This window comes from Leucoraja erinacea, chromosome 21 (assembly GCF_028641065.1).
Source record: "Leucoraja erinacea ecotype New England chromosome 21, Leri_hhj_1, whole genome shotgun sequence".
Lineage (NCBI taxonomy): Eukaryota > Metazoa > Chordata > Chondrichthyes > Rajiformes > Rajidae > Leucoraja > Leucoraja erinaceus.
Window position 1 is genome coordinate 14,780,156 of NC_073397.1, and position 17,408 is coordinate 14,797,563.

Consider the following 17,408-nt stretch of genomic DNA (forward strand, 5'->3'; position numbering starts at 1 on the left):
TTATTGCCTGAATTTGCTTTACTGAAATTAGTTAAAGGTAATAGGTAAATGCAAATTACTTGTAAAATCTGGAGCAAATTAACCATCTTTTATGATGATTAGGTACTGACATCAGCTGAAACAACTGTGACATCATTTTATTTAATGGATAATGCTGCTAGATATTTTTTTATTTCATAAGGAGGGAAAGGATTGTGTTTTTAAATATATATACACACAAAATATGATTGCAGCTGCTTGAAAGACTGGGATTATTTATTTTCAAATCCTTCCCAGGCGAAAGATTAGAAAATGTTTCTGGGCAAGGAGTTTGATGATGCGAAGGGGTTTTGAGGAGGGTAGGGAGAGAGAGAGAGAAAGGAAGTGCAGTGCATGTCTTGAAATTGGAGCTTGTCAGATTGACATGTGGGTGGACCGAAAGTGAAACTTTCCTCATCCTGCACACTGGTGCATGCGCAGTGTGCTGAAACTGGGACTTAGTCTCTGCGCGGCTTTGGACGGCGCAGCGAGCGCTCCCCTTCACCCAGCACTGCGGTGCATGCGCAGTGTGCTGAATCTGGGACTTGGTCTCTGCGCGGCGAGCGCTCCCCCCCTCCATCACTGCGGTGCATGCGCAGTGTGCTGAAACTGGGACTTGGTCTCTGCGCGGCGAGCGCTCCCCCCCCATCTGCGGTGCATGCGCAGTGTGCTGAATCTGGGACTTAGTCTCTGCGCCGTGCGCTGGACCGGCTCAATCTGAGGCAGCTCCTTGGTGCGACTACAACTCCTATTATAAAACTCTCTGCGGCCCAAGTTGGGGGTTGGGAAGCGCATAAAAATAAATCTGAAAAAAATGAGCCTTGATCATCACTCCCAGGTAGGTGAATTCATTAATTCCACCCCCAGTTTTGGAAACTTGGGGACATTTTTTTTTTCCCCTTCTCATTTTTGATGCTGTTGGCTTTAAAAAAAAGTTGTAACCTGTATTTTTTTTTGGTTTTCGTTGTAGGTCAACACGGATTGTCGGTTGAACGGTGAGTATTTGGGCCCGAGGGGGTGCAGGTGATGTTTTATTCTGTCTTTTAATGTGGAGAACAAGAAGATCAGACATGGCGTCCAGAGACTAAGTCCCGTCGACGTGCCCGCAAGCCCTATTGTTCAAACCGAGCCCTAAAATAACCGCCTTGCAAACCCCTCCTGGACCCCAAACCTCCTTCAATCGCTTCTACAGCAGCCCGAGTCCGGGATCCGGGGCTCAGATGGTCTCTGGTGTCCTTCGTCTTGCCGTGATGGCGAGGGAAAAGCCGGCTTTTCGGCCGTTAGGACTTAGTCTCTGCGCCATTTTCTTTTGCCCTTCTCTCTGGGTTCCTTCGTGCATGTTGCAAGAGCGAGGCTCCCACACTGGAGCTACAAAACGTAGCAGGGCATTTAAACAAGCCCTGGCAGAGCCACAACAGGCTTATTCTTTCAAATTGCAAAAAAAAAACAACACCACGGTGCTTTAAATTGCCTGAAAAACTATAGTTTTGTTGCAATTGAATTATTTTTTGCTAGGGGAAGCAAACTAAAATTCCAGCACTTGCTGATTTGCATTAATAATTCGTGAAAGCATTATTTTTTATAAAAAGAACAGTATTTGGTATGATCATGTTTTCCCAGATGAAAGGTTATAAGCATCGTTTTCCTGTACGGATAAAAGCCGGGTGTTTGAATTTCCCGGGGTAATATTGTATCAAAAACAATTGGGTTATATTATATCAAAAACAATTGCTACCATACTAAGATGCATATACTTCCAGAAGGTGTCCCAGAGTTTATTGTTCAGATGTTTTTAATTTTTAAAGAGATCTGAAATTGCGATAGTGATCTCCACATCTTCATCGGACTGACGTGCAAAGTTTGTAATAAGGTCCCGTGCAGCTGTTGGGAGATCTTTAAAACTTTTTTGTTTGCAAGGGCAAAATAAGTGTTTTCACCTTTACAAAAGTCGTGGATGCAGCTAAAAAAACTGCAGCAAAGGCAATAAGCCAGTTTTTTTAAATATGTCTGTGATCTTTATTATTTTTAATGCTTTTCCACCTTCACATCAGATGGGAGTACACTGTATGTTCTTACTAAACATTGGAGCATTATATTCAGTGCTGATTAGATTACAAGATTTTGTATGAAAATATTGTTTTAGTTATAATTAGAAGTTGTTACATGAAAAATCTCCTTCAACAAAAATAGAATCTTCCAGGCTGTATCTGTTAAAAGAGAAATCCCAGGTGAATTAGGCATGGATGCTCTACGACATTTGTTACAGACTGCGTTTATGTGTCATTGAGAATTAATATTCACGAAAAATCATAATAAGATTTTAGTGTGACAGGGTTTACGTTCATTGCTAAGTTAGCATTAAGTACAGAGTTCCTTGTTTTTAGATTCAAACTACACGATAGCAATTGGGTTCTGTGTTTCACTGTACCAAAACTATCCTGTAAAATAGCACCAGGTTTCGTGAGACTTATAAGTATTTTGACAAGAAAATTGAAGGGAGAGGATCGTTTACTCTTGTTATAGGAGTTTATTTATCGATTTAAGTATTGCTGATACCCAATATATTAGGGTTTTTATCGTGGAGAGAGACTAGTGTAGTGTGGTTGTAGACCATTCAAAATAAAATGTAAATAGAAAATGCTGGAGTAACTCAGCGGGGTCAGGAAGGCTCTCTACCCGAAACGTCAATTATTCCTTTTGTCCCAAGGTGCTGCCTGTCTTTGCACCAGCATCTACAGTTCCTTCCTACACATTAAAAATAGGATCTGTTGGGTGAAAGGTACCATCCCTCAGTTAATATTGCTGGTCAGTGATTTGTTATAGCCTCAGGTGTGCTTTAGATTTGACTTTTCATTTATAGAGCAAGGTTTGATATTGCTTGAGGGGGTTATTACCAATTTGAACATCAGTGATTTATTGGTCACAGAGTGGGATGTGGTTTCAAGGCTGCTCTCAATTACTTTGACAGAGGTAGGAAATAAATTAATCATCGGTCTTGAATCCTAAACGTGTGCAATTGCTGGTTATCCTGGGTTAAGCAGGATCCATTGAAGTTAGTGGAACTGAATGTGCATGTTTTTGGAGAGGTGGGTGGGAAACGGACTAGGTGGTGTAAAACAATTGACAGCTGCTATACTCCCAACACCAGGGACCAAGGATTACTCTTCCCCCAATCATTCGTCATGTGTTTTCATTTCTGTGGTCCTTTTGATCATTTGTGACCATGCCGCTTGCGAGTTTGCAGTAAAATTAAACTATCACCGAGGAGCTTAGGCCAGTTCTTTTGAACTTGTACATTTCAGCGAATGTCAATGGAAGGGAATGAGAAGCTGGAACCCTGAGGCAATGGGCTATGTGGCTTCAGCTACCTACTTTCCACACTTGGATCAGCTATTTCAGCATTAGATGTGGACTGAATCTGTGAGGAGTTTAGTTCATTCAGAGCTGGGAGCTACATTTATCAGCGCCAATGTGACAGAAAAGAATATTTCTGACTTGCATTACAGTCTTGAAAGTAATCCTGCGGTGTACAATTGATAATACATTTTCGTAGCGGTATTTAGTTTAAAGATAAAGAATTTGTTGACTGAAGATCAAAGCTGGAGTAAGCCCAAGCTGTCAATTTACCAATTGTGTTAATAAGGGAATTCATTTCTTTAATTTTGTTTATTTATATTCTTAAATCAAGGTGTGATAAGATTCCTCTGACACAGCTTTCCACCAGGCCTCACAGTGTGATTTGTAGGCATCTGACTTCCATTAGGGATAACACAGCAAAATACTGGTCACTCCATGAGTGTGTTATGGACCTGTTGTGCTTTATTGAAGTGAGATCGGGCCAGGTCGGAAACCGAGGATCAAATCTGGAGGAGACTTTAGATTGCTTAGCGTACCATCCGTTATCCATTTGAGAAATATGCTTTAGTTAGGGAATTTGGTTTGGACTTGGCAATGTGGTTGTTTGCCCAATGGTGTTCTGACATCTGTTATTACTTCAACTTCTTACCTACAATTAAACACTGCAACCTCCAAATAACTACATAGACTTGAGGGCATTAGTTTTGATTAGTATGTATGTATGTGTGTGTTTGTATATATATGTATATTATTTATATTTTTTAATATATATATATATATATGTGTATAATATATGTATGTATGTATTTATCTCTTGTTTATTATATTTACACTACTATTTTTACATATTCTGTTGTGCTGGGGCAAGTAACAATTTCATTGTTCTATTTGGGACATATATGACAATAAAAGTCTTGACTCTTCAACTCTTACTGAGCTCGGGCTCCACTCTTAGCGTTTTTGTTGAGTTTGTGACTATCATGGAGCATCATCCACACCCTGAGTTGCGTTTGAATTAAAGGCAATTTTATTTTAGACATGAGTGGGTGCAGGTAAAAGGGATTGTGGTGGCCATTTGCTTGGTTCTGGATATAACCACTCCATTTCGAGTTCAGTTCACTGGTATGCCCACCAGCTGCGTGATGGGGGTCAATCCATTTACCTGCGTTTTTAAAAACACTCAACTTCTTTTCCATTGTATTGCATTTAGTGAGGGGCTTTTACATCAGCATAGACATAGTCCGAACAAGGGGCTCGACCTGAAAAGTCTCTCATTCTTTCTCTCCAGAGATACCACTTGTTCCGTTGAGTTACTCCAGCATTTTGTGTCTCCGGTTTAAACCAGCATCTGTAGTTCCTTTCTACACATAGACATGTTTTAGATGTTCAATCAGTTTGCCAGACCTTTCATGCTCCTTCTTCCTCTTACATCCCCCTTTAATGACATTTTTTAAAAATTAGCAAAACAAAATAACTCAGTGGATCAGGCAGCATCTTTGATGGGAATGGAGGGGCGATGTTTCGGGTTTGGGACCCTTCTTCAGATTACAAGCCCCAACTAACAAATTGTCCTTTGAACTTGAACTGATCAATAGGATTGATGGCAAATCGTGATCAAAACCTAACACCAATAGCATAGCTCTAAGTTAATATTGTATAAATAGTTGTGCCAACACCCGTTGTGGCGGTGTTAATGTTCTGCATTATTATAGGTTGGGTGTACACAGCGGGGAGAACAATGTAATCCATCTGAATAAATCTGTAAATTCTGGCCTGTTCAATTTTTTTCCTGATGATGGTACAGGAAATAGATGAAGAATAAAGAGGATTGAATGCTTCTGATTTGAAGGAAGAGCAGATGGGCGGAGTAAAGAAGTGTGAAATAGATTTGATTTTGTACCTGCAGAAAGCGTAATTTGCTCGACCACATATAGGCATTGCAGTGTAAAGGCAAACAACAAATGATGAGTATCCATCTCTAGACAGATGAGAAATCTATTTAAAGATTTAGATGTGAGCAGGGAGCCTGTGGAACATGGTCACGTAGCCCTTTTTATATGGATATAATTAAATTTAGAGAGAAAGGAATATTACGGAAGTATTTAAGTACTTCTCTTCCGATGTGTTACATTTAGTGTAAGAGGTGAGACAGTGGCACAGCGGTAGTGCTGCTGCCTTGCGCACCAGAGACCTGGGTTAGGCTACGAGTGCTGTCTGTGCAGAGTTTGTACATTCTCCCTGTAACCGCATGGGTTTTCTCTAGGTGCTCCAGTTTTCGCCCCCATTCCAAAGATGTACAGGTTTGTGGGTTAATTGGATTTGTTAGAATTGTAAATGTTCCCTAATGTATAGGATAGTGCAAGTGTCTGGGTGGTTGCTGGTCCATGCGGATTCGGTGGGCCGAATTTATTTCGGCAAGGACACATTTTTGATGTTCGATCAGTTTGCCAGACCTTTCATTCTCCTTCTTTCCCTTGCATCCACTTATTTTGTGCAGAAGTTAATATTTCTATTTTTATCCACACTCTTGCATTTGTAACTTGTATGCTTGGGTATTTTATCTCTTGTTGTTCAAAAATCCAAATAAATTGAAACTGATAAAACCCAAGATCTAAATTTGTCCTGATGTCAATACAAATATTCAAACTCTTAGCTTTGGTGCTTGAGCAAAGGGTTTTGGAAGGTCTGATTGGAATTATCAGTGCATTTTGAACTTCACGAGGAAATTGTAATAGGTTGGATGGTAGTAGGCTAGTTTTTGCCCCACGTTGTGACAAGTCTGCATGAGTAGTGATATTGCCTTCAATTTTAAGGTGATGTCTTGTTTATTTCCTATGTGTTTTCGTGTGGCCATGTAGATATCTGTTGTTTTTCCACTAAATCTGTAAACCTCTGTTGGATAGACTGCTACCTGTTGTGAGATGGGAACAGGTCTTTTGTCCAGTAGCCTTTTGCAACGTAATTATGTTGACAGGTTGCAATCCAAATCACTCTTAGTTGGTCTCTGTAAATGACCCATCCCTGATTTTATTTTTGCCCATCAAATATCAAGGTTCATTGATAAAAAAATGCCAAATAATAACTTTTGGTGAGTTTGTTTGAAGAATGTGGTTAATGCATCAATGCTCTTTTCCCGAGCCAGTGGAGACTGACTAATTCAGTTGGCTCAAAATGTAACAGTTTAACTTGCCTCATTGAATTGGTAGTTTTGGTGGTCTGTTTCCCTGATGTGGACAATGAAGAGGTCACGTTAGAACATGTCTTGGGGGATGGGCACTGAATCATGTCTATAGATGGAGGTCAGGCAATGCTCTTGTGACAATGGTGAGTTGTTCTGTCCTTGTATTTCTGTATTAGTAGCGCTTTGTTGGAATCTGAATAGATGATTCTGCATGTTTGGTGACAGTCTTGGTAAAGATAAAGAGATCAGCTGCACGTACGTACCTAAAGTATTCTCCCACAGTATCTGGAGACACAAGAGACTGCAGATGCTGGAATCCGGAGCAAAGAAATGTGGTGGAGGAGATACAAGTAACTGCAAATGCTGAAATTACGAGCAAAACACAATGCTTGTAGGAACTCAGCAGGTCAGGCAGTGTCGGTGGGGGGGGGTGACGTTTTAGGTCGGGGCCCTTCAGTATCCTGTCACGCTGAGTTCCTCCGCCAATTTATCCACCCCATCCATTGCCCATCCACGTTCTGCCTGACCAGCTGCATTGCTCCAGCACTTTGTGCCCTTTTCTGACTTCCACATGGTTCGCTTTGCAGCAGGTTGAAACAGAATGGGTCTGCCTTCTCCAGAAGGATTGAAAACACTTCTCTGTGAAAAAGCTTATCCAGAATGTAAAAGGACAATTTACAATTATCCTGAAATGGCCCACATATGCGGGGGCAAGCGAGTCAGTTGTCTTTGCAGTAGAACTTTTTTTAATGGCGTAAGAAACTTGTTCCTTATTCTACTTTATGCCCAAGAGTTGAGTTAATGAAGATTATCCGTTGCATTGCTTTTGTTCCTCCTACATTCCTCGAGAGGGAACTGGAAGCAGAGTTATGAACCCACATCTTTTTCCTGGAATGTGCTGATACAATAACATATTTAGAGACCTTGACCTTCAAATAATGGTGATTGCACAAGGCAAATTGTGGTGCTTTTTATGCTTGATACTTGGATCCACTTCTGTGCTCTGCAGTTTAATTCAGGAAGATGTTTGTCATGTTTTGCTGTTTGCACATTGGCAAAATTGTTTGTTTCCTTTTCTGATTACAAATTTGTTCAATGTAATATACAACAGGGTACAATGAAGTTCCTTGCATAGGGTGAAGCTTATAAACATGCAGACAATAATTAGTACAAAACAGCAGAATAGTGCACAGTGGTAGTGCAAAAACTGAGTAGTGCATATGAATATTCATGTACAATAATAAAATAACCAAATGAAGTAGACTTAAAAGTACATAGCCGTACCTATGGGAATGGGGTGTGGAATAGGTAATTGGTTCAGGAGGCATAGAGTGTGATACAGTGTGGAAACAGGCCCTTTGGCCCAACTTGCCCACACCGGCCAGCAATGTCCCATCTACACTAGTCCAACCTGCCTGCACTTGGTCCATATCCCTCCAAGCCTGTCCTATCCATGTACCTGTCTCAAAGTTTCTTAAACACATGAATGTACCTGCCTCAACTACCTCTTCCGGCAGCCCATTCCATACACCTACCACCCTTTGTGTGAAAAGTTACCCCTTGGGTTCCTACTAAATCTTTCCCCCCCTCGCCTTAAACCTATGTCCTCTGGTTCGTGATTCCCTTTACACTAGGCAAGAGACTCTATGCGCCTCCCTGATTGATTCCTCTCATGATTTTGTATACCTCTATAAGATCACCCCTCATCCCCCTGTGCTCCAAGGAACAGAGTCACCCCTACTCAACCTCTCACTATAGCTCACCCTCTAGTCCTGGCAACATTCTTGTAAATCATTTCTGAACCCTTTCAAGTTTGACAATATCTTTCCTCTTACATGATGCCCAGGACTGAACACAATATTCTAAATGCGGTCTCACCAACATCTTATACAACCGCAACATGACCTCCCAACTCCTATACTCAAATACTCAGCACTGCCTCGAGGATATAAAGTGTTGGATGGCCCAGAACTTCCTCCATCTAAACAAGAGCAAGTCTAAGGTCATCATACTCGGCCCCTCGGAATCCATCAAAACGATAGCAGGCAGCCTTGGAAGCCTTACACCCTTACTCAAACCTTGGTGTGATATTTGACTCCGCATTAAAGTTTGACAAACAAGTCAATGCTGTGGTAAAAGCTGGCTTCCAGTTTCGCACGATAGCTAAAATCAAACCATTCCTCCAATTTTATGACCTTGAAAAGATCATCCACTCGTTTATCTCATCCCGCCTTGATTACTGCAACTCCCTTTGCACTGGCATCAGCCAATCATCCCTGTCCCGCCTGCAATTGGTCCAAAACGCCACAGCGAGACTTCTGACGGGCACTCGAAAAAGGGACGACATTACCCCGATTCTGGCCTCTCTCCACTGGCTCCCAGTGTGGTTCAGAATCAGTTTCAAGCTCCTCCTTTATGTATACAAAGCCCTTAACGGGCTTGCCCCCACCTACATCAAAAAATCTGCTACCACACCATTCTACCTTCAGGTCGGCCGACTGACCATCCCGCAGTCCAGGTATAAGCTCAGGGGCGACCGCGCTTTTGCGGTAGCAGCACCCAGACTGTGGAACAGCATCCCTCTTCTCATCAGAACTGCCCCCTCCATCGACTCTTTTAAGTCTAGACTTAATACTTATTTCTATTCACAAGCGTTTCTCGAGGTCCTCTGAGGCAGCACTGTATGTATGTATTGTTAGATCTATGTACCACTGTTTGTAGCATGTTAGTACCTACACTGATGTAAAGCACTTTGGTCAACAAGAGTTGTTTTTAAATGTGCTATAGAAATAAAATTGACTTGACTGATGAAGACCAATGTGCCAAAAGCCTTTTTTGCCCGCCTTATCTACCTGCGACTCGACCTTCAAGGAACCATGCACCTGCACTACTAGATCCCTCTGCTCTACAATACTCCCCAGAGGCCTACCATTTACTATGTAGGTCTTGCCCTTGTTAGACGTCCCAATTTGCAACACCTCACACTTCTCTGCATTAAATCCCATCAACCATTCCTCCGCCCACGTGGCCAATCGATCCAGATCCTGCTGCAATCTTTCACAACCATCTTCACTATGCAAACCCACTCACTTTTGTATCATCAGCAAAACCATGCTGACTATCCCTAGCCAGTCCTTGCCCATCCAAATGCCTGTATAACCTATCCCTCCGAATACTCTTTAGTAACTTTCCAACTACAGATGTTAAGCTTACCGGCATATAGTTCTCAGCATTTTCCCTGCAGCCCTTCTTGAAAAGAGGCACAACATTTGCCACCCTCCGGTCTTCTGGCACCTCTCCTATATTTACGGGCGACTCGTAAATTTCATCCAGGGCTCCCGCAAATTTCTCTCTAGTTTCCCCGCAATGTCCTCGGGCAAATCTGATCAGGCCCTGGATATTTGTCTACCTTCATACAAGATGGTGCCATCAGTGTTTATTTAACGGTAATACTGACTGCGCTCAAGATGTCCATTGACTGCCAAGTTCCTCCATTTTACTGTCTTTCTCCTCGATAAACACAGAGGAGAAATATTAATTGAGGACCTTGTCCATCTCCTGTAGCTCCACACAGAGGTGACCGCTTTGATTCCTGAGAGGTCCCACTCTCTCTCTAGTTACCCTTTTCCCCCTTATGTATTTGTAAAATCTTTTGGGATTTGGGATAGCCAGAGCTATCTGCTGGACCCTTTCTGCCCTTCTGATTTCCTTTTTCAGTTTACTCATTAGTTCCCCAAAAAACATTCTTAAGTCTGGACATCTGAACTTTTAAGCTGCTTAGTTTCCCCCAGTTAGGGGAGAGAAATTGAGAATGGCCAGGGTGACAGGCACCCTTGACAATATTTCGATTTTCCTGAGGAACCGCACCGTGAAGGTGGATTGAATAGAAGAAAGTTTCACGCTGTGATGGACTCTTTGCAGGTGCAGGCAGTTGAGAGCAATTCACTTGCCAACCAGGCTGAGGGGCATCTCGTCAGAATACTTTTATTTGGCTCATCTGTAGAATTTCCTCTGGACTTGCCGAATCTTCTCGGGCGCCTAAAAAATTAAATATGCTGGTTTGCTTTTTTTTTTACCACGCCATCAATGTGACGGGACCAGGTGATGTTGCTGACAATATGGAAACTGAGAAACTTGAAGATGTCGACTGTCTTTACAACAGCTCCATTGTTGAGCACAGGGCTACGTTCTTCCCCTTGCTTCCTGAGGTTGATGATCAATTGTTTCATCTTATTGACATTAAGAGCTGGATTGTTGTCCTGACATTTCTTCTATTCCACTCCTTGCTCCACCTTTCCTCTCTCTAACCATGTTTCCTAGTGAAGACTGAGCTTAATTTTAGTTTAGTTTCGAGATACAGCGTGAAAGGTGGGCTTGAAGGGCCAGTAGAGTCTGCGGTGTCAAATGATCACGCTTACACTAGTTCTATGTTATCCCACTTTTGTATTCTACAATAGGGGCAATTTGCAGAAGACAATTAACATCTAAGAAGTTCTTTGATTGTTAGGATGTCATTAAGCTGGAACGGGTGCAGAAACGATTCACGAGGATGTTGCCAGGCTTGAGTTGAAAGGAGAGGCTGCAAAGGCTGAAACTTTTCACTGGTGTGTAGGAAGTTGAGGGGTGATGTTATAGAGATATATAAAATTGTGAGGGGCGTAGATAAGATGGATGGTCACAGTTTTTCCCCAGGCTAGGGACGTCCAAAGCTAGAGGGCATAGATTTAAGTTGGGGGGGGGATTTAAAAGGCACTTGAAAGGCATTTTTATTCCACATACCACACAGGTCCCATGTATAGAATGTGCTGCCAGAGGAAGCTGTAAGAGCTTTAGCCTCTTTTTACTATGTTTAAAAGACATTTGGATAGAAAAGGTTTGGAGAGATATGGGCCAAATGCAGGCAGATTAGGACTAGCTCAGATGGTGATCTTGGCTGGTATTTGTTTATTATTATCGCATGTACCGAGACACAGTGAAAACCCTTCCTTTTCGTGACATGTTGGCATATACAAGTTGGGACAAAGAGCCTGTTTCCCTGCTGTATTCTGACTTAGTTTTTTTGCTTTTCTTCAAGTCCTTTCTCTGATTAGTTCAAGCAGCAATGTGGGCCAGAAGACGAACCAGTTTCTTTCTTGCTCAACAATGTTTAATGAGGTCAGATTGTGCTTTACAGTAAGATTTAAAATGCAGTTTTTATTTTTATTTTGCAACGCATTTTGAAGGATTGGACGGTGTTCAATGAACAAGAATCACGTTATAACTTAATCAAAAATATATTTGCGGCCCCCTTAGTTTGAATGGAATTGAGTCTGTAACAAATGTATCTGACCTTGAGTTTACTGTTCCAGTACTGGGATTGATTTGGGTCTATGTAGTGGTGGTCTCTGATTTCAGGAGAAAAAAATGAAGCCAATCTGGGTGTGAAGTATTTGCCTTTGTATCTTTTTTTTTTATTTTAATGCTTTTAAAAAAAATTCTCAGCTGCTATTTCGAGTAAAGCAGGAGAGGTTTACAGAATCCAGTGTTAACTTTGACATTTCTTCATTGTCAATATTCTGGTTTTCACAGACTGATACCCAAGGCATGGCAATTATAGAAATCACACTTGCTTGGGGCAGTGGAGGCCATTTTGAAAAATTACAATTGATTTTAATTAGCCTTCAAACACTCTCCCTGATTCTCTCCCCCACAATCTCCAGCAGATAAAACTCCACCCAAACATCCAATCCATGTAATCCTATAATAATCCAAAGGGACCTTATAGAGGTGTACAAAATCATGAGAGGAATAGATCAGGTAGGCACGTAGAGTCTCTTGCCCAGTGTAGGGGAATCAAGAACTGGAGGACATAGAGGTGAGGGGGGGGAAGATTTAGTAGGAACTTGAGGGGTAGCTTTTTCCACACTAAGGGTGATTGGTGTATGGAATGAGCCACCGGAAGAGCTAGTTGAGGCAGGTAGAATTCTGTATAAGAAACATTTAGACAGGTACATGGTTAGGACAGGCCCACCACAGGCAGGCGTCGGCTATAATTTTGGGTTGAATCTGTCCCCGTGGCCTTGTTCTGCATACTTTTTACTATTTTGCATTGGGTTAATTTTTTTGGAATAACTGTTTAAAAAGCCTAAATATACTGGCTCTCGCCAAGGGCTAGCCAGAGTTTAACTCTTTGAACTGCCTTCAGGTCTTTAATATTAGCTTGCTTTCTGCAGACCAGGACATTGAACTCGAGGCTGTGGTCTAGAGTTTAAAAAATCTGAAAATGGTTTTATTTTATTTTGAATATATCTTGGATGTGTCACTTTTTCCTTTTGCAAATGTGAGTTGATGAATATAGCTGATTGAAGGATTATACGGATTTGAATAACTATATTTAGAGTCAACATAGCCTTTGGCCCAACATGTCTATACTGACTTTCAATTCCCCAGTGACGTTAGTCCTTTTTTATTTTGCTCGCCCTTTATTCACATCAACATCCCCCGGATTCTGCCACTCACCTACACACCAATTAACCAGTCAATTCGTACATCTAAAGGATGTGGGAGGAAATCTGAGTACAAGGATGGAGCCTATGTATTAATTGGGTAAATGTGGGAGCTCCACATAGGAATGAATCCAGCAGCCCGACTGGTTGGATACAAAATGCTGGAGTAACTCAGCTGGCCAGGCAGCATCTCTGGAGAAAGGGAATAGGTGATGCTTCAGGCCGAGACTCTTCTTCAGGCTACGAGTCGGGGAGAAGGAAACTAGAGGTACGAAAAGGTTTGGTACAAATCGGAGTCTGCACCAAGGAAAGGTGGAGCCCCCAATGGTCCATTTGTTGGCTGTGGAAGAGGTGATAACAAGGGGATATATGAATGCAAATAGTGGAACTAGCAGGACGACGGCCCTGCTAGTTGCAGCACTGTGCTGTTGGTGTAACGTCACAAGTATGATATGAAGTCCATGGTCTAATGCAATTCTCGAGATAGTCAAGATCAAAAAGTTCCTTGATTTTAATTGTTACTTTGGAATGAGTTGGCTGAAGTTTAATAGTTCGTCTCAGACTAATGGGCTAGGAACAAGAAACAATCTTAATAAAAATGTGACGAAAGGTAACTGTTCATGGACCCTTGTGATAGCTAAGAATTGAGAGCATCAGAAGATGAACCAAGGATATTGGTATGAACACAGATTGTTGTAATAGCATTACTACTAGGACTATTGGACAGAAATATGCCGAATATATGCACCAAAACAATGACCACCATTTTTTTCTTTTTGTTACAATATAGACTCCCATAAGTCCAGTAAAGGTGAAGAAAAACACAAACATAAAGAGCACAAGCACAAGGAGCACAAATCAAAGGATCGGGATAAAGATCGTGCGAAAACGAAGCACAGCTCCTCCAGTTCCAAGAACCATAGCAACAGGTAGCTGTGATCACATGTACATTTTTGTTTTGTTGCAATCTCTTGCCATATTTGAGTGTGAACAGAAATTGAAACTTGACCATATGCTGTATTTGATTAGGCTTTGCATTGGTAACATAGTAAAGTGACTGATTAACATGTATTCACAGTGCCTGTTGAGGTTGTTATCATGGCTGTATACTGGGTTGTTAATGCTATTCTGGTAAGTAAATGAAAACTGCGTACATAAACGATGTCACTGATGGGTGTATTTGCAGATATACCCCACGTTCACTTTTCTGGGGTGTGGTGTCATGGGTACCTTGGATGCTTGGGCAGTGGGATAATTTTAACTTTCCATGACCTTGGTGATCATGTCTGTAAGATGTCAGTTATGGAAGGCCATTATGAATGAATCTGATTTGGTTGATTGTGATGGAATGGAAACTATTTATTTCTTGCTCCATGGTCCATAATGCCTCCAGTGCTAGTCTGGCTGAGGTCAGCTATTTTGTTGTAGAAATTGGTAGCTTAGAGCAAACAGAACTGCAGGATGCAGCTACACAGTTGTGGCTCAGTACATTTGGCTTTGTTATCTACCCAACTCGGTTAGAGCGCAGTGGGCTGGAGACTGACCAGCTCAGACTTTGTATGCTCATGGCCTGGAAGGAAGGCGAAAGCAAACTTGATTCAATCGTCAAATATCTTTATTGTGCCAGGGTGGTGGACTGTGGAGATATGTGGAACTGCCATTAGCTAGCACCCACTTTCTTGCTAAAGGATGGAACTGCATTCAACAACACCGCGCTCTCTTTTATCAATGATTTAGTGGTGTTTTATTTGTCACATATGTAGCTACAGTGAATATGCAGTGAAATTCTTTTTGCATATATTACACTTGCACCCGCGCCATTTTTGAAAGTCCAAACTCTGGTTGGCCCACCCACTCGATGTCCAGGAACAGTTCCTGTGAACTGGCGTTCCTCTCCTCATCTGGTTGTCTGTGTCCCGTGGGCACCTCCTGCAGCCGACTTTAAAATTGCTGGAAGCATCACCTCGTTCACCCTCCTCCTTATCGCCCAACGTCTCCTGGTTACGCCCTCTGACGAACCGTTGGGTGGGTTACCGGTGCGGCCGACCGACAAGCCTTCGGGCAGGTCCCACCGGACCTGGATTTATACATGCGGTGTAATGCATTATATACAAGATAGAAACCAGCTTGGTTGTGATTCCCATCAGATTTACACAGTTGGTGTTCGTATTCACAGACAAAATAGCCCTTCCTTTCTCAAAACCCTGATATTCACCACTGACTGGAACAACAGTTTTTCTTGGAAAGAATGGATTAAGATTAACAAAAACATGCGAGTGCTAACCCTAGTCACAGGCAGCTCCAACAATTCCAAACACTTATACAACATGGGGGCAGGTTTGGTTAAGTTGATATATCTGAGCTGTGGGAGCAAATGTGGAGAATTTGGGCCAGATATGAAACATAAGAATACCGCACAGGAACAGGCTTTTTGGCCCATATTGTTTGTACTGTAAATGATGCCATTAAACTGATCTCATCTGCCTGTATATTATCCTTATCCCTCTATTCCCTACATTCCATGTGCCTATCCAAAAGGCTCTTAAACTCCACTATCGTATCTGCCTCCACCACTGTCCCTGGTAGTGCTTTCCAGACCTCTACCATTCAATGTAAAAATAAATTAAAAAAAACTCCCTTTATAGCTATGTCCTCTAGTTTTGGGCATTTCCACCCTGAGAAAAAAGATCTGGCTGTCTACTGTATCTAATCCCTCTCATTATTTTATGTATCTGTGTCATCTCTTGCATATTTGTTGCATGGAAGCTTGTATCATGCAAGCTTGCCACTGATTTTCTGTCCACTGGTGCTCTGTTACCATCTTTATTCCAGACAAAATTACAAGAGCGCACTTGCAATCCCCTGGCTAGAGCTGGCAGATCCATTCCCATAGCCGGCTTCCGTGCGCCGGGACCTCGGCCAAGGCGGATTGTTCCTGTGCCGGGACCTTTGTTAGTCCGGCAAAATGGTTAATCCAGATAGAAAGGATCTGGATCCAAGGGCGCTGGAAATTTGGTGGTGGACCTGTACTGCAAATGCTGATTTCTGAATTTGAATCTTGCACTTGTTTGGAAAGCAGCCCTCTTTAGCTTCCTGCACAGGTTGTTGGTGGATTTAAATAGTACTGAATGCTGAGCTCTCTATCCGGGGAATACCTTTATGTTATTGCCTCTTGTTTTTCAGTGCTAAATGACAAGCCATGAGCTCTACAGGAAATCTTTACCAATGCCGTAGCTATAGATAGAATACACGTCATGCTTGTGGACATTTGGTCAATTTTCTCAAGGTGTCCTGCAATAGTTCTTGCTCGAGGAAGAAGAGCTCAAATTAATATTTCCCTTTAGTCTAGATCTAGCTTACAAACTTGTAACTTGACTTTCTTGTTGTTTCCTCTCTTCTTATCCATTTAACATCAGAAACATTTCTTGCAAAGGCCTTATTTTCAGGCTCATCCTGGAGTAGAAAGCGGGCAATCTTGGTTGCTAAGTTAACTGTGTGCAGCTATTCTATTATAAACTGCTCGGGTTTGTTCTGAAAGTCCCTTATTTATTCTTGCCAAATGTGGCAATAGACCTGATACTTAACTGAAGAGATTAACCTGTTTTCATTTGGAGTGTGAAGGAGGTATGTGTACGTTTTGTGCACATTGAAGCTAAACCTAACCTGATGGGTATATAATTTGTGACGTTCTGGAATTTTTCCCTCTCCCCCCTATCACCCAAAGGCAATATTAATTGTTCCTTGGAGATGGAAGGATGCTGGGTTACAATTTAAACAAAACAAAAAAAAAGAACACAACGTGCTGGAGTAATTTAGCGGGACAGGCGGTATCTCTGGAGAACATAGATATGTGGCGTTTTAGGTCAGGCCCCATCTTCAGACTGGAGTCTGTTCTCCAGAGATACTACCTGACCCACTAAGTTACTCAAGTTCTTCGTCTTTTTTTACCAAGAGTTTCTCGGTTATTTCCACTAAAAGAGTTCACATTGAACCTGGAACTCTTGTTTGCCTGCCCTTTTCTTTAATTTATTTATTTTGTCAATAAGGAAAGTCCAGAGTATTTCCTTTTCGCATTCATTAACCTGTTATAGTACATATATAGTCTAGTACAGCAAGTTCCAGTTGTGAAATAAACTCTTGCCCACTATCATATGTGTCATTGTTTGGTGGATACTCCAGAATACTTACCAGGGGCCATTTTGATCATTAGTGATACAGGTCCACCACAGATTACCTGGCACGCATGGTTCCAGAGCTATTCCAGATTATCTGATTTGTCAAACCCATAGAGGTCATGGCCTTGGGGGCGCCGATGTACCAGCCCGCAAAGTCGGCTGCAGAAACTCCATGGGAACAAATCTGCCTAC

General features: G+C 42.0%; 1 protein-coding gene across 1 annotated transcript in view; it reads left to right on the forward strand.

Annotated features, from left to right (window-relative positions):
- Positions 1-615: 615 nt before the first annotated feature.
- LOC129707264 (DNA topoisomerase 1-like) overlaps positions 616-17,408 on the forward strand; it is a 71,739-nt gene continuing 54,946 nt past the window's right edge. The window contains exons 1-3 of the mRNA XM_055652175.1: positions 616-856; positions 989-1,013; positions 13,832-13,970. Of these exons, the coding sequence (XP_055508150.1) occupies positions 833-856; positions 989-1,013; positions 13,832-13,970 (188 nt within the window). The 5' untranslated portion in view covers positions 616-832. The remainder of the gene's footprint in view (positions 857-988; positions 1,014-13,831; positions 13,971-17,408) is intronic.